The sequence below is a fragment of the Macaca nemestrina genome, chromosome 5 (assembly GCF_043159975.1).
Source record: "Macaca nemestrina isolate mMacNem1 chromosome 5, mMacNem.hap1, whole genome shotgun sequence".
NCBI lineage: Eukaryota > Metazoa > Chordata > Mammalia > Primates > Cercopithecidae > Macaca > Macaca nemestrina.
Window position 1 is genome coordinate 29690453 of NC_092129.1, and position 25544 is coordinate 29715996.

At 35.2% G+C, this 25544-nt stretch overlaps 1 protein-coding gene across 3 annotated transcripts in view; it reads left to right on the forward strand.

Annotated features, from left to right (window-relative positions):
* LOC105465545 (ring finger protein 217) overlaps positions 1–25288 on the forward strand; it is a 135449-nt gene extending 110161 nt beyond the window's left edge. For all 3 annotated transcript variants that reach the window (XM_071096405.1, XM_011713998.3, XM_024787852.2), the window contains 3 exons: positions 10625–10826; positions 15382–15453; positions 17137–25288. In XM_071096405.1, coding sequence (XP_070952506.1) covers positions 10625–10826; positions 15382–15453; positions 17137–17210 — 348 coding nt within the window. In that variant the 3' untranslated portion in view covers positions 17211–25288. The remainder of the gene's footprint in view (positions 1–10624; positions 10827–15381; positions 15454–17136) is intronic.
* The last annotated feature ends 256 nt before the right edge of the window (positions 25289–25544 follow it).

Here is a 25544-nt window from a genome sequence, read left to right on the forward strand (position 1 = left end):
CTACAGCAAACTACCCATAGAATTAAAAACAGAGCACACATTTTGCTGTTGGCTCAGTCGGTAGGCAGATCATAAAGTTTTGGGGAACTGTGAGAAAAGCTATACATCCAAATAGCTACTCACCATCTTCAACCGGATCTAATAGACTTCTCCAATACAGTATGTTCTCTTCTCTGCAATACAGTTCTTCTCATAGCTTCTCCGTCTCAGTAAATGGCCACTCCAGTCTTCCAGCTGCTCAGGCCAAGAACTTTAGGTTATCCCAGACTCTGCTTCTTTCATTTCTCACGTCCCATGAGTCATTACATTTTGTAGATTGTGCCACTAAAATGTATTTAGAATCTGACCACATCGCAGCACCCCCACTATCACTAACCTGAGGCAAGCCATCATCACCTTTCCCTCTCCAGGATTTGTATGATAACCTCCTAACTGGTTTCTCATTCTTCACTACATTCTTAATCTAGCAGCTAGAATGATGCTGTTAAACATAACGCAGATTACATCACTGCTCAAAATTGTCTGTGGTTCCTATCTCACACAGAACAAAGTTAGTCCTATGACGACCATAGAACCTGTCACCCTCTGGACATGTCCCCACTCTGTGACTCCTCTAGCCTCATCTTTCCTTCCTTCACCCCGCTACTGTCAAATTTCACTGCTGGCTGTGCTTCAAAACAGCAGGTATTCTCCCTTCTCAGGGTCTCAGACTTGCCTTGTCCCTCTGTCTGGAATGTTCTTGCCACAGATGTGTGCATGGCCAGCTCTCTCACTTCTTACATGTTTTTGAGGAAAATTCAGCTTCTCAGTAAAACTTCCCTTGGTCACTTTATCTATAATTTCAAACCACTCTCCCCTGCCTCAGTAGGTACTATCCCCTCCCATATGCCTTATTTTTTCTCCATAGTATTATATTACTTATCACTACATAAAATAATGAATATATTTTGCAGCCATGAGAGCAGATATTTGATCTATTTTATTCTCTGAGTTACCTCTAGTATTTAGAGCTGCTACCAGGCTTTGGATAACACTAAATAATAGATAATGGCTGAATAAATAAATGAATATACTTTTTCATTCTACGTTATAAGGACTTTTAATGAGAATTTGTTGTGTGCACTGTAAGATGCGGTTCTTTTTCTCGTGGAACTTGCAGAAGGGGAGACATAGTCCTTAGACTGACAGTGATAAACACTATTACACTTAAGTGGAATGTTGCAGAGAGTATTATACGAGGGTTTATAGCAAAAGGACTTAACACCATCTTGAGGAATCCGAGGGAGCTAGGTTGTGGAGGATTGTTGGATGGATTATGACATGTTGAAAGGTATCCTGAAGAGGGAGATTACAATTAAAACTGCAAAGGCACAGAGCCAGGAAGTGTTTGATGTCTATGGGAGCCATAGGCACTTTGTGGTTAACTTAGCGTATGGTTTATGGAAGGAAGTGGTGACAGGTGGGGCTGGAGAAGCTACCAAGAGCTGGGACTTTGCAAACAACATTAAGATAGTTGGGTTGTATCCTCCAGACTATAGGGGCCATTGAAAAATAAAAGCAGGAGAGTAATGGTATCAGATTTATATTTTAGGTTGGCTGCTTATTTATTTTATGGTGGTAGCTGTAGACGTGTAAAAGGAAATAATGACAATATGAACTAGGCTAGTTGTCAAAGGGCTGGAGGAGAAAAGAATTAGATAAATATTGTGGGGCTAAAACTATCTGACCTTTATGGAAAGTTGAATGTGGGAAGTAAAAACAGGATAACCACTGAATATTTAGTATGGGTATCTAAATGGATGGTGATACCATAAACTAAAATAAAATGATGGAGACAGAGTTAGATTTATTTATTTTCTGTTGCAGTGGTGAATCATGAAATGATGATGAGTTTGGTTTTGTTCACTTGACTTTGAAATGGCTGTAAGGGATATAGGTGTATCTGAGTAGCAAACAGTTGCTATGTGAGTTAGAAGCTCAGGAGCCAGGTCAGTAGAAATAAAGATCCACCTTTGTTGGAATAAAGTTGAAACCATTTGAATGTGGAAGTGATCACCCAAGGAGCAAATGCAGTGTGGTGAGTCATGGATGGAATTAAGGGCTCGGTGAAGGAACAGAAACCTCCGAGAGGAGAGGAGAAACTGGAAAAAAGATGTCACTGAAGCAAGAGTACATCAAAGGTCAGGAAGGAGGTACTGAGCGACTGATTAAATGACACAGAGCTACAATAAGATAAAAATTTAAAACATGTTCATTATATTTGGCAGATAGGGGATCATGTATAATATTCATGTTTTTTTAAAAAGTATTTATCAAGAACATGTTGTGTGTTGGTACTGTGCAAGACCCTTTAATGAGGTAATGAAAAAGAAGTACATGATCTGGGCCCCTGTAGATTTTATAGCCTGGGAGAGTAGAGAGTCTGAATGGAGGGATATAGATAATTAAAGAGTTTTAAAATGTAGAGTGAGGAATGCTGCAACAGGGCTAGTGCAGGGTGCTTCTCAGTTAGTAGATACAATGCCATAAATATGCTGTATTTAGAATTCTCTCCCTACCTTTAAGTCCCTTTAACTGGTGAGCTGCTACTTGTCCTTCATTTCTTAGATCAAATGTCATTTTATTAGAGAAACCTCCTTTGACCCTTACACCAGGTCAAGCTCGTCTATTGAGTTCTGTCTTCATACTTTCTACTTTTCCTTCACAGCATTTGGCATAGTTTATGAATATATATTTGTTAGTACAATCAATTACTATCTGTCTACACCTATAAGCTCCTTAAAGGCAGGAGCCCTGTCAGATTTTACCAATGAACAAACTATTTGTTGAATGAATAAATGAATGAAAGACAGCTAGATGTTTCAGCAACATGGGATTGCAGACAGCTTAGGTGGAATTGACATGCAAGTAAGAACAGTGAGTAGAGTATTCTTTGGAAAAATGTGTTAAATATGAAAAGGTAAGGGTAATCATTGGGTAGAGGGTCAGGTGGAATTAAAGGAAGGATTTAGCAGGATGGGATGTATAATCACAGAGAGGAGAGGTGAAGATGAAGCTGAAGGAGGGGAAAACTGGCATCTGAAGATTTCTGAGAATATGGGGCAGTGGGATCAAGGGAAGTAGTGTGGTAAAGAAGAAGGAAGAAAACTAGGCTCATTTATTGTACGGCTCTACCCTGAGGAATGAGATTTGGACAGTATACTGCACTTTAATGAATTCTTGTCATTATAAATTAATGATAAGACATAACTTGAAATATATGAAATTTTCTATAACAAAAAAAAACCTCGGTACATTGGAGACAAAATGCTATCAGCATATTGGCCTTAAAAAGCTAACATTATAGCAGGAGACACCAAATAATATTGAAATCAGCATCTTATTTATTTTTGCAAAATAGTCCCCTGTGATAGAAGCAACTGCTTCTTGTTCATTTGGAGTTTTACATCTGATAATTACCTCTAAATAGTAGTCTTTTACACCTAGTCCTTGAAATTGTCTATTGACTCCCTGACATGGCAGTTGATGATTCATTTTACTTACTTGAATTTAGCTGCATTCATATTGCTGCAAAGGATGTGATTTCATTCTTTTTTACGGCTCAGTAGTATTCCATGGTCTATCTATACCACATTTTCTTTATCCGATCCACTGTTGATGGGCACCTAGGTTGATTCAGTTTGTTTGCTATTGTGAATAGTGCTGCAATGAACATGCAAGTACATCTTTTTCATAAATGATTTTCTTTTGGGTATATACCCAGTGATAGGACTTGTGGGTCCAACAGTAGTTCTAAGTTCTTTGAGAAATCTCCAAACTGCTTTCCACAGTGACTGAACTAATCCACATTCCCAGCAATAGTGTATAAGCATTCCCTTTTCTCTGCAGCCTCACCAGCATCTGTTTTTTGACGTTTTAATAATATCCATTCTGACTGGTGTGAAATCTCAGGGGATTTTTTTATTTCAATAGTTTTTGGAGTACAGTTGGTTTTTGGTTACATGGGTAAATTCTTCAGTGGTGATTTCTGAGATTATAGTGCACCCATTATCCGAGCAGTGTACACTGTACCCAGTACGTAGTCTTTTATCCCTCATCCCTTTCCCACTCTTACCCCCTACTCCAAGTCCCCAAACTTCATGAGATCATCTTTATACCTTTGCATTCCCATAACTTAGCTCCCACTTATCATTGAGACCATGTGATATTTGGTTTTCCATCTCTGAGTTACTTCACTTAGAGTAATGGCCTCCAGCTCCATCCAAGTTTCTGCAAAAGACATTATTTCATTTCTTTTATGCTCCTGAGTAGTATTCCATGGTGTCTATATAGCATGTTTTCATTATCCACTCATTGGTTGATAGGTACTTAGGTTGGTTCCACATCTTTGCAGCTGTGAATTGTGCTGCTGTAAACATGTGCGTGCACGTGTATTTTTCATATAATGACTTCTGTTCTTTTGAATAGATACTCAGCAGTGGGATTGCTGGATCAAATGGTAGTTTTACTTTTAGTTCTTCAAGGAATCTGTTTTCCATACTGATTGTACTAACTTGCAGTTCCACAAACATAAAAGTGTTTTCTTTTCACCACATTCACGCCAACATCTATTGTTTTTTGACTTTTTAATTATGGCCATTCTTGTAGGAGTAAGGTGGTATCTCGTTGTGTTTTTAATTTGCATTTCCCTGATAATTAATGATGCTAGCATTTTTTCATATGTTTGTTGACTTATTTCATATGTTTGTATATCTTATTTTGAGAAATGTCTGTTCATGTCCTTTGTCCACTTTTTTATGGGATTTGTTTGAGTTTCAGGAAATTTTTTTTAAAGCTTTCCTTGTAACTTTTGTTTCTAATTAATTCTTCCAGGTATCAAAAGTCATTGCAGGAAATACATATATAAAAATACTTTTAAAAATAAGTTAGAGGTTAGGATTTTATCTAGAGTAAAATATTTGTTGGGAGCAGTAATACATAACAGTCAATTTAGTTATTGAATGCTGCTTAAACAATAAAGTAAGCCTTCATTTCTTGGTGAAACTGGAGACAAATACAGATGTATACTGACTTAGTCTTAAAACATTGTAGGTTTAGCAGCTCATTTATTGTTATTCTTCTACCTTATGATTAGGTAGAACCTTGTTTGAAAATAAAAGGCCACGTTCCAGTTCTATTTTTTTAGATACTTTGTGGGCATTTTATTGAACTAAATGTAAACCACTTGAGGAGGACAGATACTGTTTTCTTCATGCAAATGGTTCCCAAGTTAGGATGGTCTGACCTGGTTTCGACTTTTCTCATCATTTTTCAACTTTTCCGTGATGTGAGAGTAACATGCATTTGGTAGAAACCATACTTTGAATTTTGAATTTTGATCTTTTCCCAGGCTCACAGTAAGCCGGGCAGTGGCAGCGAGCTGCAGCTGGCAGTCACGCACACCATCACGAGGGTGAACAACTGATACCCATAGTGGACTGGGTTGCCAGCATTTTTTGGATGTTATGTTTTGTGTTTTCACATCTCATGTCTACAAATTGCCCATTTTCAACCAATGATATTTTCAGCTTGGAGCATCTGCCAGTATGTTTATATATAGATTAATCTCTTATTACAGGTTTTCATCTATCCTCTGAAGAATATCCTAGGGACAAAAATGGCTCCTGTGTCATTTCCATCTACTACAATGTAGACTTAATATCAAACTCTTAAAAGGGAATATCTAGCTTATTCTGAACATTTCATCTTACCACATTAAGTATAGAAAGATATAAGTAATGCTTAATGCCTAAATATTCAGTTCCTTAAATGTCATCCTTATTTGTTACAGATAGAAGAAACTATGAGTACTAACAAATCAAATGTCATTCGTGGTTTATGAGTGGTCAGTTTTATCTAATGGATTAGGATTACCTAATCTTTCTCCATCTTTTAAGTAAAAAGAGAATTTTGGTACTAAATTTTAGCCATTTGAGCAATTAGTTTATTTTTTAACAGAGCTAAACTGATGAATATTTTGGGAGCTGTAATAAAAAATAAAAACAGCTTCATTGAGAACAAAATGAACTTTCTGTAAATACAATTTAAACCTATGTTTTAAGACTTTATGTTTTAAAAACAAAGCTGACACTGTTACAAAGTGAGACTGATAAAGGTGTACTTGCGGAATTCATTAGCATAAGAAATGTATTACACCCTGGTGGTATGAGTTCAGAATTACAGCTTGCTTAACAAATGTGAAAAATAATGTCTCCTGTTACAGATTAAATTGCATTTTGTTAGTTTATTTCTCTTAGTGTCAAATAATAAAATATTCATATATAATCAAGATATATTCATAATAATATTAAAGGCAGCACTGTGTACTTGAAAGTTGGTAAATGATGAAACAATTTTTTCCATGATTATGTGTATAAAATACTCAAATTAATCTATAGAGCCATATAATCCCAAAATGTACAAGGTTACTATAGAGCTTACAATTTTACCACTTCCTATACAGAAATATTATTTGATCAACAGTATTTTAGTTGCCTGCTGTGTTTGGAATATAATAATGCTAATAAGGAAAGACTGTTAAAAGAGAAAGGCTAGAAATTGCAATCTTAATTATTTAAATGAAATAATAAGTAGGCCACATAAAGATTTTAGAACCCAAGGAAGCAATATGACAAACAGATACAAAATTACACTGAAAATTATATGTGAAATATGAGGCAAAACTTATTAGAACAAGTTTTTCTGTCAGGAAAAGTGATGCCATTTGAAGGAAGAAGGGCATAGAATGGCAAAAACAAGAAGACACAGCTATACCTTGTGGAGGGAGAGCTGACATGTTTGTCTGACTGGTTGGCAAATAATATGATTGATATTCTGGTGTTACCTTTTAAGTTCGTAATAAGAGACTACTTAGCATAATAGAGAAACAGACATGAATTCAAAATCCTTTCTCACTCACAAGGATTATCGCTCAGGCAGATTACTTTTCTGAGCTCTGGTTATGAAAAAGAATGCCAATCTTATGGTGCCGTTGTAAGGCTTCAAAGTGCTAATCTGTGTACAATGCTTGGCACATAATAGGCTGTAAGCAAAAATCAGCGCTCTTTCCTTGGTAGATCACCCACAACACTGCTATCAGTGTCAAATCAGGAAATTTGTTAAGTCGTATTATCTCCACTTTAAGATCAAACACAATATATAGTCAAAAAGTTGAGTGTACGATGCTTCGGGTTTTCAGCAGTTGTCTTGAAACATGTCCTGGTGCTCATGTGATTTAAATAAGGATCAGAAATGATTCAGAGGTCCTGTAGGGCTGTTGGCCTGTGGTATTCCTAATGCCATTTACTGTGCTAAATGGATGTGGCTATAGTAACCATTGATAAACATGAACAACAGAGGGTAAGTGCTGGACTAGGGACTGACTTACAGAAAGCAAAGGGCTTAAGCTTCAAAGACCTTCACCTGCACAGGGTTCTTCTTAGGCTTTGTATCTAATTGATATTTGTACGTTGCATTATTTTGCTTAAAGAAGGCTTCTCAAATTAATCTACAGGCCTCGCAAAATGTGGATCCACTGCTACTGGTCTGTCCTGTAAAAGGGAAAAAAAAATCACCATGACTAAAAAAGGATGAGGCAACCCATAACAAGAAACATGATTTTGCTTTTCTTGCCCAAATCATGATTTGTTGGTAACCCTTGACCCTAGGTGCTTATATGCCCTTGACCGCACCCTTGCCTATCTAGGAAAGCACTCTCTGGTCCAGCGTCAGCCTAAGAATTGCCCATATGAAGCAGTAAGAAAGGGGACTGCCTGGCAATCCAGGAACTTACAGCTAAAATACCCAGGTATTTGATTTCTGGCATTTTAAGTGGGTAAATGGGAATGCGTAGATGGGAAACAACTTATATTGACCTGACTCTATATGGGCCAAAACGAGTTTGGCACTGTGTATAGGTTATCACATTTTACCCTGCTGGGTAAGGAATATTTTCTAACTTGACGCTTGGGAGAGGTAAAGTAACTTCTTTTTAAACAGCTAGTGGAGCTAGAATTCAAACACAGGGCTTTGTGAAGTCAAAGCTCATGTTCTTTCCAACCTCCCTGTAACGCTGAAGCTTACCTGCCAGGTATCAGCCAGCCACTGGAAAGGAATGAACATTTCATCTCCCAGTTCACCTAACGATTTTGAATACATAGAGTCCTACCAGCCAATTGGCAAACTTTTTTTCCTTGATCACTTCCTTTCCCCGTGTATGAAGTGCCCGCCTGTAATATGCTGTGTTCCACTTAATTATTACTTCTTCAGAATGGTCACAGTCACTAAGAAACTTCCAGTTAGGTAGGTAGGTAGACAGAAGATAGATAGATAGATAGATAGATAGATAGATAGATAGATAGATAGATAGATAGATAGATAGATAGAAGTGGGAGGAAGGGGGAGAGAGAGGTGTTATCATTTAAGTGAAATTTTTATGATTAACGGCCATTACTAGTTTACAAGCAGCCTCATGAGTTCTTTTGAAATTCATATTGTTCCTTTAAATTGCAGTTTTATATTTTAGTTATTTAGTCCCTAAAACTGAAATACTGCACATAATTTGGAGTTAGGAGCTTCAAAAAATTTTTATTCCTAAAAGCTGTACAACAAGGTTTTATTTTAAAGTAAAGAAAAATTTTCATCTCTCAACCTTTTCATTTCTCCTTTCACAGAGCTCTTCTCTTTTTCCTGGATGATTTTATCCCACCTCCATAATCATTGACCAGTTTTTTTTAATGTAGTTATAAAGGAAATATGCAAAGTTGTGGCCTGTGGCCAAGGCTTGACTGACAAGAGTCAAACAACTACTGAAGGATTTGAAACACTTGTTAATTGTAAAATTCCCAATTGCTTTAAAATATTCACTGACACTCTAGTCCCGAAACAACACAATGAATAGAAGCTTACACTAATCAAAATGGTATTGAGAGCGTTTTAAATAAAATTTGTAAGCAAAGAACTCACATATGAATGAGTAAAGATGTGACTTGAATGGAGCAAGTACCTACTGCAAGTGCAAGCTTGTCCAACCTGCGGGCCCCTTGCTGCCCAGGACAGCTTTGAATGTGGCCCAACACAAATTTGTAAACTTTCTTAAAACATTATGAGATTTTTTTTGCAATTTATTTTAGCTCATCAGCTATCATTAGTGTTAGTGTATTTTATGTGTGGCCCAAGACAATTCTTCTTCTTCCAGTGTGGTCAAAAGATTGGACACCCCTGCAGTAGTGAAATAGACTTGTTTTAGGAGGTCTCATTTTAGTAACAGGAGAGCTGGGCAATTGTATTAGTCTATTATCATGCTGCTATGAAGAAATACCTGAGATTGGGTAATTTATAAAGAAAGAGAGGTTTAATTGACTCGAAGGCCACAGGAAACTTAAAATCATGGCAGAAGGCACATCTTCACAGGGCGGCAGGAGAGAGAATGAATGCAAGCAGGGGAAATGCCAGATGCTTATAAAACTATCAGATCTGAGACTCACTCCTTATCACAAGAGCAGCATAAAGGAAACTGCCCCCATGATGCAATTCCCTCCACTTGGCCCTGCCCTTGACACGTGGGGATTGTTACAATTCAAGGTGAGATTTAGGTGGGGACGCAAAGCCATACCGTATCAGCAGTGTAACCAAAATATTATTTATTTTGATTAAATAATGTTAAGTTAATTTATGTTGTCTTTTATAATTATTCATGCAGCGAAGTATGCACAGATAAAGATGGCTCTAATTTACATACAGTACCTTTCCATGAGGATTCTAAGTTGAATTTCCAATTTTATCTCAAAGAGTAAAGCCTTGATTATAACATGGTCTCAGTGCTTGAGGCAGTGACTGTATATATACCATGACACGTATATATACCATGCCAGGACTGTATGGTATATATGGTGTACATATATATGTATATATGGTGAACTACCCAAAAATGAAATCCTTGTTACATGATGGGTGAAGCTGTGTTTACATGTAACTTGACTGCAACAATAGAAGAAAGTGCTTAGTTGCACAGATGGCATTGTACAAACAGTTCTACAGACAACACATTTACAAATATTAGAGCTGAAAACTAAAATGATATTGCAAATACATTTATATCTGCTATCATTTCCTTCAACAAAGAGACTTCTGCTTTTTGATATTTATTCACAAAAACTTCTATGTAATCCTTTCTTTTAAGGGATACTCTTTATCTCTGCTTATTCCCCCAAGCTGGCTCATTCCTGCTGATCATAGCAAAAACAAAATATATTTTCAAAGCATTTTAAATTGCCTTCTAACCACTGAGCTAGGGGTATGTCCGGAAAGATAAATGTGTCTTCCTTGGAATGTGTTTGCTTTTATATTGGTCAAGACAAGTCAACAGATTGAGTACTTGAAATATTATCAAGCTCTGCACACATGAAAGTATTTGGTAAAAAGATAATCTTGGAGGGTAGGATTATAAGCAAATTCACAGCCTCAGGAGTGCTATGAGAGACTCTTATTTTGGTGAAACTGGTAAGTGTTGTTTCATAAAATTTGTGATTTTACTTTTTAAAAACTTGACTAACTTTCCTTCTCTTTCCCTCTCTTGCTGATACAGATCCACATCCAGCGAACTGAAGGATGTGACCATATGACCTGCTCACAATGTAACACTAATTTTTGTTACCGATGTGGTGAGAGATACCGCCAGCTCCGATTTTTTGGAGACCACACATCAAACCTCAGTATATTTGGATGCAAATATCGCTACCTCCCAGAGAGACCTCATTTAAGGAGATTAGTGCGAGGGTCAGTCTGTGGTGAGTGTCTGATATGCTTATGGGTATCTTCCCTGGGAATTAAGTAGTGAAAATAGAACTTGGAAATGTGCAGCCATGGTAATTCAGAGCACCTGCCATGTGCCCAGTATTTACAGGAGGATATTCTCTCACCCTTTAAGATTAAAATTTTAAATTTAAATTTTGTTACCAGGACACTACTTATATGAGCAAGTAGATTTTGTTCGAAAAAGCAATTTAGTCATCACACATAGAAATCTCAAGTTATTTGCCTCTTAAATTTCTGAAACCCTGTTGTAAGCCACTTAACAAGAGGGGCCGTGTCATGTATATTTTTGTAATGGACAATATCCAGCAGCAGGTCAATATCCTCCACTCATTCATGGAGGACATGCAATACATTACAGCATGGAGCATAGTTTAGGAAGGCAGGGGAAAGAAATCTACCTTTTAGAGCCCTGTAATAGAGTTCCATTATATCTATATAATTGATAAGTTGTATATATTTTCCATTGTTTTAATTATTAATAGGTAACAGTTAATATAATAATATCAAATGCCCTCAGTGCATACAAACCCAAGTTTAATTATCCAAGTGAATTACCCAAGTGAAAATGCTTTTGTGGATTGACCCCCTCTTCCTCAACAACACATACACAACCCCTTCCCACACTGGCACACAAATACGCAAACAGAAACACAGACACCTGCCCATAGACAAATCACCCTGGCCAAATGCCACTGCCTTTGGGTAATACAGGGTTCTTTGACTGAATATTTCTTCTTCTACTCCTCTGGAATGTATTCCATTCCCTGCTGATCTGGAATGTAACCATGTGAGATTTCTTCCCCTTTTTCGTCATGTGGATGTCTGTTAGAATTCCTTTTCTGGCAGTGTTTCTCATGTATAGGCAACACTTTTTATCATCTTCCACATTTCCGTGTTCCTTCTACTTTTGCCTAGTTACTTAATGAAAATCTTTATATCTCTCCTTAGCCCTTGGTCACTTCATGACTGTTGTGAACCATTTTCCTCCTTAGAAGCGTATGATACCTGATCAGAACAAAGCTGATGTTAGTGATAGATTTCTATGAGGTAAAAGATAGAACATATACATGCAAATGCACTTTCACATATGGAAACCAATGCCGTCATTTTCTAAAATCTATGTGATCTCTATAAAAATATTCTTCCTGAGGTTAATTGAGCATAATTTTCCACAGCCAATAACTTTCAATAGTCAAGACTGCTTTTAATGATTTTCCAGTGTGTGCCACTTCTTAATTTGCAAATATGGTGGATGTTATCCTTACATAACCAATATATATGTATTAAACAGACATTGGAGGGATAACTAGGGAATCTAACCTTAACCTCTAATACCATGAGAAAATCAATTGCAAATTAAGTTTTGAGATAGAATCTATTTGCAAATCTGTATATGCAGAGAGCAACATGAAAACACAAAATACTGTATTTTCTGCATTGCTATTTTATTTTCTACTTCAGTGCCACCGCTAATTTTGTCATGGCAGCATGTTTCCTTCCATTCCTTATATTAAATAGAGAAGACATTTATTTGGCTCATGGTTCTGGAGGATGAGCAGTCCAAGATCCAGTGGCTGCATCTGGTGAGGGCCTTTGTGCTGCATCATAGCATGGCAGAAGGACCAGCAAGCCCAGAAGACAGAGAAAATGGGAGCCAAACTTACCCTTTTGTCAGGAACCCACTCCACTGATAACTAACACAATTCTATGATAGTGGTATTAATCCAGTCATAAGGGCTCTGCTCTCAAGACCTAATCACCTCTTAAAGACCCAACCTCTCAGCCTCCTTTTTGGCCTGTCTTTTGTGGGTACATGTGCATGTGTGCACATAAAATCACATCAGGTTAAACCTGTCAAAGTAGGAAGCAGCTGGCTTTAAGATAAACTCTTTCATCCACACATACTTTCCCCACCCCAAGCACAGCTGCCTCTAATTGCTGTTGGACCATAACTCCAAGTGAAGTGGTCCTCCCTCCCCCATCTCCACAAAAAGCAGGAAAAGTAATGTTGTAATTTACAAAGTTACTTACTCCCTGCCATTTCAGAGAGAAGATGGAGTATAGGGAAGCCCTCCCACCCACTGTCCTTGTGTGATGTAACACAACTTGCTCCCTCAGTCTTGGAATACAGCCTCATGTGGTCCTTGGCCAGAGGCAGAGAAAGGGCCTTCATCTCTCACAGCTGAAGGGTTAGAAACATTGTCTTCATTCTATGTGACCTGTAACCACGTGATCAGCTAGAGATCAGAGGTTCTGCTCATATATTATAAAGGAGAAGAGAGATTTGGGGATGATTAGCAGCCTCTGAGGTAGGGGCATCTCCCCAGTGAGGTGTGGGCGTACTGGGAATAAAAGTGGCTGAGGATAAATTTTAAATTCTCATATTACTCCATACAAAAATTCTGAGTTTTTAAATCAAGTCATATAATTTTTAAGAATAGGTCTTCAATTGATTTCTAGATGGCAAATAATTTATATAAACAAAAACAGTGAAGCCGTCTCTGAAAACGAATACCCAGTTTAAAAAAGAGACAAGCCTGGAGCCAGAATTGAAGAAATACAAATAGCCAATACATATGTTCAAAAATATTCAGTGTTATTAGCTGTCAAAGAAATGTAAATCAGCAGTCTCAAAATGAGATACTTTGAGTATTAAGTATTAACCTGATAAAACATCTGCTAACTATTGACTAGCAAATGTTTTATCAAGTTAATACTTAATACTGGACTTTCATGCTTAATGAATTGAAAATTTTGTACAATTCTTTCTCAAAGAAATTTGATACTAATGTGAAGTACATTTTGAAACATGATAAATCTAGATAGACTGAAAATGGTTTATGTGCAAGCATAATTTAAAACAGGGAAAAAGGAACAAAAAAGTATAGGAATATTTAAATAAAATATGATATATGGATATGATAGAATATTATTTCAGCAATTGAATATGATGTTTTAGAACAATGTTACTAACCTAGGAATAAGAGACAGTATGCCCAGTCCCTTAAGACAGTTTCAAAAGTAGATGTAAACATGTTTTGAACGTGGATTACATAATTGGAATAAGCTTATTTCCTATCTGGTTCCTTGAATTCTGTGATGTTTGAGAGGAAAAAGAAAATCAATGCTGTTACTTTTTAAGTCATGTTTTTTTCTTAGGAAAATATACTGATAATTAAAAGGAAATATGAATGAACAGACTGAGCTATGTCCATAGGAGAAAAACACATTCTTTTAAAATATATGTGCTTATATATTCTAAACTCTTAAGCATCACTTTAAGAGTGTACTAAATGTAATTGTTCAATGGCACTTACTACTTACTTGGATTCTGTCATTGGCAAAAAATATAAATAAAACCCATGTCTAGACATGTTGCTAATTGAATGGCGATCTTTTTAAATTAGATATTTAAAACAGTATTGTATACATACCTGGTCATCTGGTTCCAAAGATCATTTCTTAAGAATAAAAAAGTTAATATGTTTTGACAAACTTCCAACAAATGGCTGTGTTAGTTTCTTTTTTTAATGTAATTGGTTATTCTAAATTACTTACTTAATTTATAGAATGATGTTGCTGTTTCATTCTTAAACTGCTATGTGAGTCTACTGCAAAGTTTCTCTCTCTCATCTCTTGTGGCATTTGAGTTGTGCAGCTCTGAAGCTGTGTCACATGCCTTACGGTTTAAAATACAAAAACAATATGTTATTTATTAACCTCTTTTTTGTGCCCGTGTCTTTCAAAGTCAGTGGGATTCTGATTTTGTACTGTGCTATGTATACTTATGGCTAAAGTTTATCATCACTGCTTAATGATTCATTTAGAAAAGAAAGTTCTGGCTGATATCACTTGACATCCTTACCAGCACTTTTGACTTTTTATAAGTGCTTCCTTTTTCAATTTGTTAAAATGATTCACTTGAGTAACTTTCAACATACTGCATATTTATTCGTAGTTTTCTCTAACATCTTGAAATGTCCCCTTTGTAGTTCAGTCTGTTAGGCGTTCATATTATTAGTTTTCTTTGGACCCAGGATGTAAATAAACCACTTCTTTAGATGTGGGCTTGGACAGAAGCCCTCTGTAGGACCTACCAGCTCTCCATGTTGTGAGCTAACAAGATTTTCCCCTACCGACTCTTCCCCTACCAACTCTTATGTGCCACTTCTTTCTTAATCTTTTAGCATTGCGAACACTGAAAATGGAAAGGATCTTAAGGAAAAGCACAAAGATTAACTGTCTTGTAGAATACAGTAAGCCAGTTGCTTTGGAATGTTTTTGGTTAGAAAGGATAAGTGATTTATGTTTGATGCATGTGCTCAGGGCTTTGGTGAAGTTACTAAACTTACACATGTGTATCTGTTCTATAGCTAATCCTGATATATTTCTTAGATATATACAGCCTTCAGTGTAATCAGACTACTTAAAAAATAATATACACTGTGGTATTTAAAACGCATCACTGTAATTATATGGTAAGTTAGTTTTAAGACGCCTTAAATTATTTTCCCTTTTGTTTTCCAGCTGGAAAATTATTCATTGCACCTCTAATTATGGTTTTGGGATTGGCACTAGGGGCCATAGCGGTTGTAATCGGTAAGAAACACTTCATGTATCTGAGATTAGAATTATCTGAGGGCCATAGAGAGAATATGAGTGTAAATGTAATAATATGAATCAGTTATTAAATGGACATAATTTCTATTGTGTGCCTGCTTTAGATAGAGTACCAGCATAGCATTTAAAAGATCAGAGGAGTATGTTTCCTGTAGGATATGTTAGTATGAATTTTTCAGTCTATAAACATTGTGATTCATGTATCTTATAAAGCATTATTAACCCTTTTATGATACAAAGTTAATAGAATTAGTATCTTAGGGAAAAAGGCAAGTGGAATAGAACCCAAATTTTCTAATTCTGAGTTCAGGTTAAAGCATCAAGGAAAAGAAGTTCTAGTGCACCTTATGTGTTTCGTTTGGTCCCATAAAAGATGCCATGGATACAAACAGATAATCAGTGTGTACAGGAACATATTCCCAACATACACTTGAGCACTGACAAATAGAAAACCTTGCAGTGATTTGCTTTCCTAGTTTTATTTATGCAAGTATATTAACATACATATTTTAAAGCAGTGATTCTCGGCCGGGCGCGGTGGCTCAAGCCTGTAATCCCAGCACTTTGGGAGGCCGAGACGGGCGGATCACGAGGTCAGGAGATCGAGACCATCCTGGCTAACACGGTGAAACCCCTTCTCTACTAAAAAAAAATACAAAAAACTAGCCGGGCCAGGTGGCGGGTGCCTGTAGTCCCAGCTACTCGGGAGGCTGAGGCAGGAGAATGGCGTAAACCCGGGAGGCAGAGCTTGCAGTGAGCCGAGATCCGGCCACTGCACTCCAGCCTGGGCGACAGAGCGAGACTCCGTCTCAGAACAAAAAAAAAAAAAAAAAAAAAGCAGCGATTCTCAGACTCTAACATGCTTTAGAATATCCTCAAGGGCTGGATAAAACACAGATTGCTGGTTTCTATCTGCAGTTTCTGACTCAGTATATGGGAAAAGTCCATTGATTTTTATTTTTAAAAAGTTCCCAGGTGATACTCATGCAGCTGGTTCAAGGACCATACTTTGAGAACTATTGCTTTAATAACTTTAAGCTAAATGCTATAGATAAAGGCTGCTTTGATCATTGTTCCATATATTAGATTTTTTTTTTTTTTTTTTGCTAAAAAAATGATTTTCATGTGTCAACTTCTGTTTAGCAAGTAATAAATGTGCAGGACAGAATTATAAAGCATCTGACATTTAAGTTCTTGCAATGTGAGTTAGGACATTATGAAATAGATATTATTATCTGTATTATACAGTTGAAGAAATTAAGACTTACTAGGACCTCATAAGTGGTAGAACTGGCAATCAAACCCAACATTTGGCTCCACAGCCTGTATTGTTAAGTGATACGCTATACTGCCTGAAACAAGTATGAGTATCATAGTGTGCAAATGATATGACTGTGGACAATAAAGGAGATTTAAACCAAAGTTTTGATATTTTGATAGGAATCATTATTATTAAACTGGTATCACTGAGGGTGCTAGAAGGGGAGAAAAGCTAAAGGGAAATATTAAAGAATGAATTATTGTAGAAGTAAATACATTTCATAGCGTAGATGCCTTCCTCTTTTCATGTTCATAGATTGCAAACAAATAAACATGGATATTTTAAAATAGGAAAACCTAAATGCCTCTCATCCTAACTAACTTTAATTGTTTTATCCCTAGGTTTATTTGTATTTCCTATCTATTGCCTTTGTAAAAAACAGAGAAAACGATCACGGACAGGTATGCACTGGTAGCACGCGGATGATTTCATCCAGCTAAGCTGGTTGGAGTAGGAGCGATACCAAATGGTACACCCATCTGTGAGTCACATCTTGAAAAATACTGAGAGGAAACTTCTACCATCTCATCTCCCAGTGATTCTCCGTGGGCCACAATGCCTCTAGCTATGGTGCACTCCCAACATGGTATCCTGTCCTTTCCCTAAACAAATTGCTGCTGCTTTTAAAAAATGGTCACTTTCATAAACTATAAACATCTGTATCATAACTCTGACCTTTGTGGTTCTTGGAAGAAGACACTTTAAGAACCAGTTATCCTCAGAATTCTTCTGAGCACACCTCTTCTGAGAACTGCTTGGACTGTCTTTGAACTCTACACCTCCTTCCAGGCCATCTTGTGAGACTTGGTGTGAATAGCTGAAGTCCTATCTGTACCAACAAGCAAGGCCACTTTTCAGAAGATAAGAGTTCACTGAATGCACCTATTATAATCTGTGGCCCCAGCAGTATAATTTCTTTATCTTTCCAATGTTATAATTGCTAAAAGTCTCAATGTCCAAAAGGGAATGAGTGAAAGTAAATTAATGAGAAGAATACTAAGTTACTGAAGTGTATATGTGTAGGGGTGTGAATGTGTGTGTATATAAATATGTATTAAAACTAGGCCCAGCAACCTTGTACTTACCCAGTTCCATACTGCTACACTATTTTTCCACATTTTTGTAGACCTGTTGAAAGATGATGGTTCCTTTGTGGACGTAATTTGGCAATGTATTAAATTAAAGTCAACGTAGACAACAGGCTATTTTGATGCTGAACTTTTCTATTTCTTGCTCTTTCTTTTTGTCACACAAACACAGAAATTTGTGCAATGTCACCCCAAGGAGTATTAAGCTTTGTAAACTGACAAAACTGGCTGCTTTTAGGAAATTCTCAAGATCCAAATATTCAATCTTTTTAAAAATCTTATATTTTGAAATACATGCTTCACTCTATAGATAGATCCTTCGCATTGGGATTATTTAATCTCAAAAACAAATTTGCTGTAGAGAACTGCTTAAGCCTTTTTAAAAAAAATCCTATTCTGCTAATTTTTTTAACCAACTTGTAATTATAGATAATTCTGCTTTAGGTCAAGGTCTTACATCATTTAATATCCTAACCCTGTTCTCTCTTGCCTCCTCCTCTCTGTTTTTATTTGTTCTCAAGGTTTTTCATAAAAAGAAATACTAGTTTTGAAGGATTTTTTCTTACATTTAACTGCTCAAACATGTAATATTTTGGGGGGCATCTTCTTATGGAGGAGTTAGTTTGAAAACTTTTTATGTTCTTGAGTTTGTCCAATATCAGCTGCTTTTAGAGAAGGAAATAAAAAAGTGAAGGAAATATTTTCAGGAAGTTTTTCTAACCTACGAAAGCTTTAAAAATAAGAAATGGACAAGTAACTAGACTCTGATATGCCTTTGTTTTCATCACAAAAGTTCATCAGCAAACAGGAAAAAAAAAAAAGACCCCTAAAAAGCCTAAAGCTTTGAATTGTCTCCAAATTCTTAAAATTAGTCATCTGTCTTAGATGTACATTTGTCAGCAACCTTGTCTGATTTGAAATAGATGATATGATAAAACATGCATTAACATGAGTAGTTTGTTTTTGTTGAGCTCCAGAGTGTAAGAATATTTTATTTTTGTTTGACATAAAAAGTGAAGTTTACTTGCGTGAATAAGAAGCCAGCATGCTTTCATTCTTTCCAAATAACACAGAATAACTGTACTACAGTTTCTGGATTAGTTGTCTATTTCCACTTAGAGGAGTGTGTGACATTTATGGTTCGAGAATAGCATATTTCTAAAGCAGAATATAATACAAGAAATAGTGATGTCCTGGTTTCACAAACTTATCTTTTCATTCACCCATCCATCCATTTGACAGATATTTATTGAGTGCCTATTTTAGGTGTTCTAGTGTTAAGACTGAAGGAAGGAGAATTTCTAGCCTGTCATAAGAGTACTTAGGTTTTGTAAATTCATCTTTCCTGAACTTAGGCATTAGTTTGGCAATATGTGACTATGATGAACTCTAAACCTAGCTGATCTGTATATGTGTGATGTATATATGTCATATGTATGGTATATATGAAATATTCCCATAACTGCATATGAACACATATGCCATATACATATGTACCGACTGGCTGAATAACATACTCTTCGGTCTTGGATAATCTGTTTTCTAGGTTATGTATCTGTTATCTTTGGCCTACTCAGGGATTTTTATTTCTTTCTTTAAATAACTTATCTTTTGAACATATTTTTATATTATTTAGAAAACTTTCCAATATTCCTGTTACAAAGTGGTGTCTGTTTTCAGTGAAGGCTATTTCACCAATGCTTGAAGTAGTGTGCGCTGTGTTGCACAGGTTTTTCATTTTTCTATTGAGTAGATATTTTTAAATTAACATACACATTTTTCTCCTTAAAGGGTCATATCTATTAGGCCTTTCCCTGCTGGTAACTTAAAATGATTATTTGTGAATTTTTTACTAAGTTTCATCAAGATCTTTAAAAGAGAGAAGAAAATAAAAAGTATTATTTATACGTCAGTGCCAACTTTGAAGGTAAAACAATAGTAGTAACTTTTGGGAGAAATTCTAAAAACTACTTTAAAAAGAAACGTGCACATAAAATAAGTATCTTTCTATCCATGGCCTGTCATTTTATATGCTTTTATTGTAAATTTAATATATACTACTTTAAAAAATTGAACCATACAGAATTTATAAAATGCAACTTTCTCTGCTTACCCCACCCCTTATTTTCTAGGGGTAACCACTGTTAATGGTTTGGTATGTGTCCTTGCAGACACTTTCTACAAATATACAAATAAGTGTGTTTGTGTATGTGTCTGTGTGTGTATTCATTTTATACAAATAGAAAAATATTCTTACTGTGCTACGACTCTTTGTCATTTTATTATATATCAGTAGATACCTTTCCGTAAGTGTTTAAATAGATTTACCTCATTCTTTTATAAATTACTGCATAATCCATTCTAGGGGTATACTTTAATTTATTGAATTAGTCCCCTGTTGAATGGACTACAAGATTATTTTCACTTCTGTATTACAAAGAAAGCAAGAGTGAAGACCCTTTTGCATATAATTTTGTCACCTTGCGTGAACATATCCATAAGATTGTATATTTGTTTTTTACAAGATCTTTGTAATAAACATTGTAATGTAATTTCAGGAGATGAGGTCATAGAAATAATATGAGACCCTTTTTTGGATAAAAAGAAAGATTGTACAGGAGTGCATAATTTTTAAAGAAAATCATCTTTTGAAGGATAATTCCCTTTCTGCCTGATTAGCCAAATAAATACCTTGCCAAAACTTGCAATAGGAAATCATTTTTCAATAAAAATAAAATTTGAGGAGATGTCTGTCAGATAAAGATGAATTGACTTTCGGATTGCCTCATTTTAAAACTTGAGGGATTTAAATGAAATACTCAAGCCAAATTGGTGATACTTTTCACATTTTTAATAACACTATCCATTTTTGTGTATGTTGCTTGACAGAGGAACTTAATTATGCCATTGTGAAAAGTAGGAAAGAATATGTTGGCAATTATAAATGCCCACAGCAATTCCCAGAAAAATAGATTGTGTATGATTTAGTGATTTGGTGGGATAATTATAAATCATGGAATAATGTATGTATGTGGAGTTAGAAGAGAGGGGTCAGACCTTTTGGTACAAGCAACATCGTGTTGCCACCACCTTGATTTTCTCATAGGTGCTATTGTATCCTAAGAGTAGAACAGACAAGAAAACAAAGATAATTAAACACAAGTCAGGTTACAACATGATATCTGTAATTGTACTTTCTCTGCTGTGGTATCAAGATTCAGTGGTGCTTGTCAGAAAATACCTTATTCTGTGACACCCACTATCTCTTGAGTCCCAAGGCTCCAACTGAGCCTTTATCTTTCAATCTTACCACCCAGATATATGACCAACTGCTCTCCTAAAATACCTATGAACCACTGTAATCGTTTCCAGTCCCGGGTGCCCCTCCTCATCCTCATTTTTCTCCATACCTCTGCTATTCTAACTATTCCTCTTCACTGACGGAGAAGAGGAGAGACAGGAGGGGCCAAAAAACTCACTCTGGCATGTGCAAAGCATTAGCATTCCTTCCTGACCTTTGTCAAATGAGGGCACATCTGCCAAGACATCGATTCAGCTGCTCCCTTGTTAAATGAATTTTTTTTAACATTACACTTTTACACTGGCTGTTACATTTAGAGTTATGAAAAATTTAGTGGCCTCTATAAACTTAATTGGCATACTTTATTAAGTATAAAAACAAGAAAATTTATGCCAAAAAACATTTTTAGATTTTGATTTTATAAGCAAGTTGCACATAAGCCTTAATGTGAGTCTTCACATTGGATTATATTTTTATTCTTCCATATTTGTGGCTGAAATCTCTCCCAACTATTGAAAGTGATCTTTCCCATGGTCTGCTTTATTGTTTTATGTTAATATCTGTTATAAACATAGCCTTAAAATTTTGTAATGCACTTTAAAGTACTTGTGCCATTTAAATAATGACAAAGTTAAAGCAATCAATGCATACATTTTAATGGAGACAATATACAATATACATATATTTCAATGGAGACAGTAGGATAACAGTGTTAGTTTAAAGAGTGTGTCATCTCTTTAAATTTGGGAGGAATCAGAAGCTAAAGATTTAAAACAAAACATACCTGAAGAAAAGTAGCAATTTCTGAAATTATAGTAATCTTGGAATGGTTATCAGGACCCCAAACCTAGCAAATAATACTCACTAAGTGTCACCTAATATATCTACTTGGAATGTTTGTTTAAAATATTGAGTTAATTTCTACTGAAAGTTTTAACTGCAGTTTCATAATTCATGAGTTCTGTAAAAGAAATCTCCCTGACTAAAAATATGATCAATCAAAACTACCAGTTTTGCATACCAATCCCAAGTTCAAGCATATTTTGTATTTAAAGTTATTATAATTTAATTATGATACTGTCCCCCCTAATATGGAAAATAAGTTATAAAATTCTTTTTTTTTTTTTTTTTTTTTGAGACCGGGGTTCTCTCCATGTTGCCCAGGCTGGTCTCGAACTCTTGGACTCAAGCGATCCCTCCTCCTTTGCCTCTGGAGTAGCTGGGATTACAAGCATGCACCTACTATGCCTGTCTTCAAAATCACATTGTTCATTTGTATAGCCACAATTATTAATTTGATAAATCAGAGTTCCAAAGTTTGGGGAGTATTTTAAGATTGTGAAATGTTACCTTTTGGATGCAAACCAGTGATACAAACATTTAGAGAGAATTACAGTGGGACTCCTTTGTAACTGTAATTTTGAAAATAGAACAAATACACATTTCATAGCCAAAAATTGTGTGGGACTTCTATTGTTACTATTTGTAAGGCTGGAACTTTAGTTGACTTCTTCCAAATCCAAGAAACAGAGTCACAGTAGTGAGACTATTCTCATTGCTACTTTGGAGCATTAGCTGAAGCGTTACTATATCACATACCTTACAAAATCCCTATACATATTGCCAGTTTTAAAATAATGTAATTATGCATGTTACAAATTATATATATCTTTTCGGCTAAAGAACTATTTCAGAATAACAATATGAATGTAAAAGGCAATAATTTTTTTAATACACAAAACATTGCCATTGCCTTTTTTTGTCACTTCCTTTTTTCTTTTAAAAATTTTCATTTGGTGTATCTAACTTTGTATCACTTAAATTATTCAGACTTACTAACACAAGAAATACTTTTTTTCAGTTCTGTGCTATATTGTGTCACTCTATTCCATTATTAATACTAAATGACTTTCCTTGTGAAATGATACTCACATACTTCACCATCGAGCTCCTTTTTCTCTTAAATTTCCTAATTATCTTGATTTTTGCCTTTTCAGTCTTCTTCCCATCTTGGCCAAGTGTGGGATAAATTCTGTCTCGCCCTTAACTCCTTTCACTGTAATGAAATGAATTCAACAAAGAACGCACTCCAGAATTTAGCTCTGGTAGTGAGCATAATTTACCTTGGCTTATTTTATCGGTAAATGGAAATGTATCAGGAGTGCCTGGAACACTTTTCCTCTTTATAGGAGTTGGAGAACACTGCCTAGCCCTCTGCCAAGAAGTAAGTCAAGCAAATGAAGATACCAGTTGGATCAGAGGGCCTAATAATACTCTAAAACCAAGCTTCAGAAATTGCTTCGTGACTGTTGTAAGATCAATATTGTGTTTGCATATTAGTTGGACAGAAAGCATGTGTGGACATTCATCCAACCTGACCCCAGGTCATTCATTCTCCATCCAAAAAGGGTTATAGGTATGGTTTATGGTCTTTGTTTCAGCAAAAAGTCCTACAGCTTGGACTTAGGGTGGATTTACATAGTGTAGCATTTGTATATAAGATTCAGTCATGGATTCATACTCTGTGAACATTGTTAGATTTTTGATAATCTAAAGTAGATCACATTGAATGTAACTGATATTAATCCTATTCTAGAGAAAACATTTGTCATTTGCAAGTGTTTGACTTTTTTATTGATATGAATTAGGTATAAGTCACAATGTATTTAGTATAGATTCAGTACATAACAGAAAAGAACAAGGGAGAGGCAGACTTGAGTGTTAAAGGACCCCAGAAATTGCTGAAATGTCCTTTTAGATTCTTGTGACTGGCAAGCTATGCTGTCATTGGTTCTCTGCAAATTTGTGATGTGTTCACCTCACCATGTCCCAGCTTGGGAAGTATTATTAGTAATCCAATCAAATTCTTAAAAATAGCACTTTTGTGAATGTATTACTTCTTCAATATCCCAATATATCTGTATTGTTTCAAGCCACTAGTATCTAAATATTTGATATAAATATCTAAATTCTTTCATTTTATAGAAAATTAGCATGCTTTATATTTCTTTATAATGAAAATTTTAGATAAAGCATCATAATTTCATTATCAGCGGACAACAAACCCTTCTAAGACCCATTTTTTAAGTGTCATATGGCAACTCCTCAATAACTTTTATTATTTGATCATTTTCATCACAATTACAATCCTCTAGATGGTATTTTAAAAAGTAGACCAACTTTATATTTCACATGAAACAGAATAATTAGTTTGTGTGTATGTGTGTGTGTGTGTGTGTGCATATACGTATAAAACCATTTACCTTGACCAAGGACAATGTTACACATTTTTAATATGAAAATTAATTGACAATTTTGTTCCTTTTAGAAGCAATTATTAACATAGTAATTAGTAAATTCTGAGAGATGACAGAAATGATTTTCTATAGAAGGAACACAACAGTGATGTTAAAATATTAACGAACTAGTTGTTTTGATTCTATTTAAACAAAATTGTAAGGCATTTTTATGAAACAAATATATTTATATCAATGTATATTTCAAAACTGTGGACAATTAAATTATTCATTCTTTTCCCAAATAGAGTAAAATAATAAAGAGAAAAAAATTGAGTGTTTATCTGTTATTACTGTATATTCAGAAATTACAGTTTTAAGGAATTATTGCCATCTTTTACTTAAATATCAGAATATATTCCATTTTAATTATATTCTCCTTAACGATAGAAAATTAGAAGAAATTTCTTGATTATAAGATGAATAGTAATTTGTACCAGATCTTGTCCATCATTTCATTAGATTGCATATTTTTAGTTTTCTATAAAATTTATTGCCATTTTCCAAATAAAGTTATAATATTTTTCAAGTTTAAAATGGGCCTGGTTGAAAAGAGATGTCATTGATTCTTTTTAATGATATTGGAAAATATTTATGCAATTTTATTTTTTAACTTTTTCTCTATTTCATTAGTTATACTATTAACTTTGATAATCACAAAACTATGTGGAAGAAATCATTCTGAATATATTTTATGAAAGAGGGGGTAGAGTAAATTTTTTTTTAATTAGACAATGTTGATACGTGGAAATCTCTCAAAAGAAATTGCAAAGGAAAAATTCTGTTGAGATGAAATGTTAGGAAATAAGGAGTATCTTAAAAACCTGATTTCTTACACTTTTTAGAGCAATCAACTTATTTCCAAATGATTATTTCATGCTGTTGGTTCCATGAATTGTGTTTTTAGCATAGTATATACTTTTCTTCCACGTTAGCATTTACACTCTGATTGCTGAAAGTAAAGGAAGAAGTTGGTGAATAAAAGCCAGGGAAACTGGGTTTATTCTCTTTTTCCCATAGCACTAATGTATAATCCCTTTAATCTTCCATATGGTGCTTTGTGT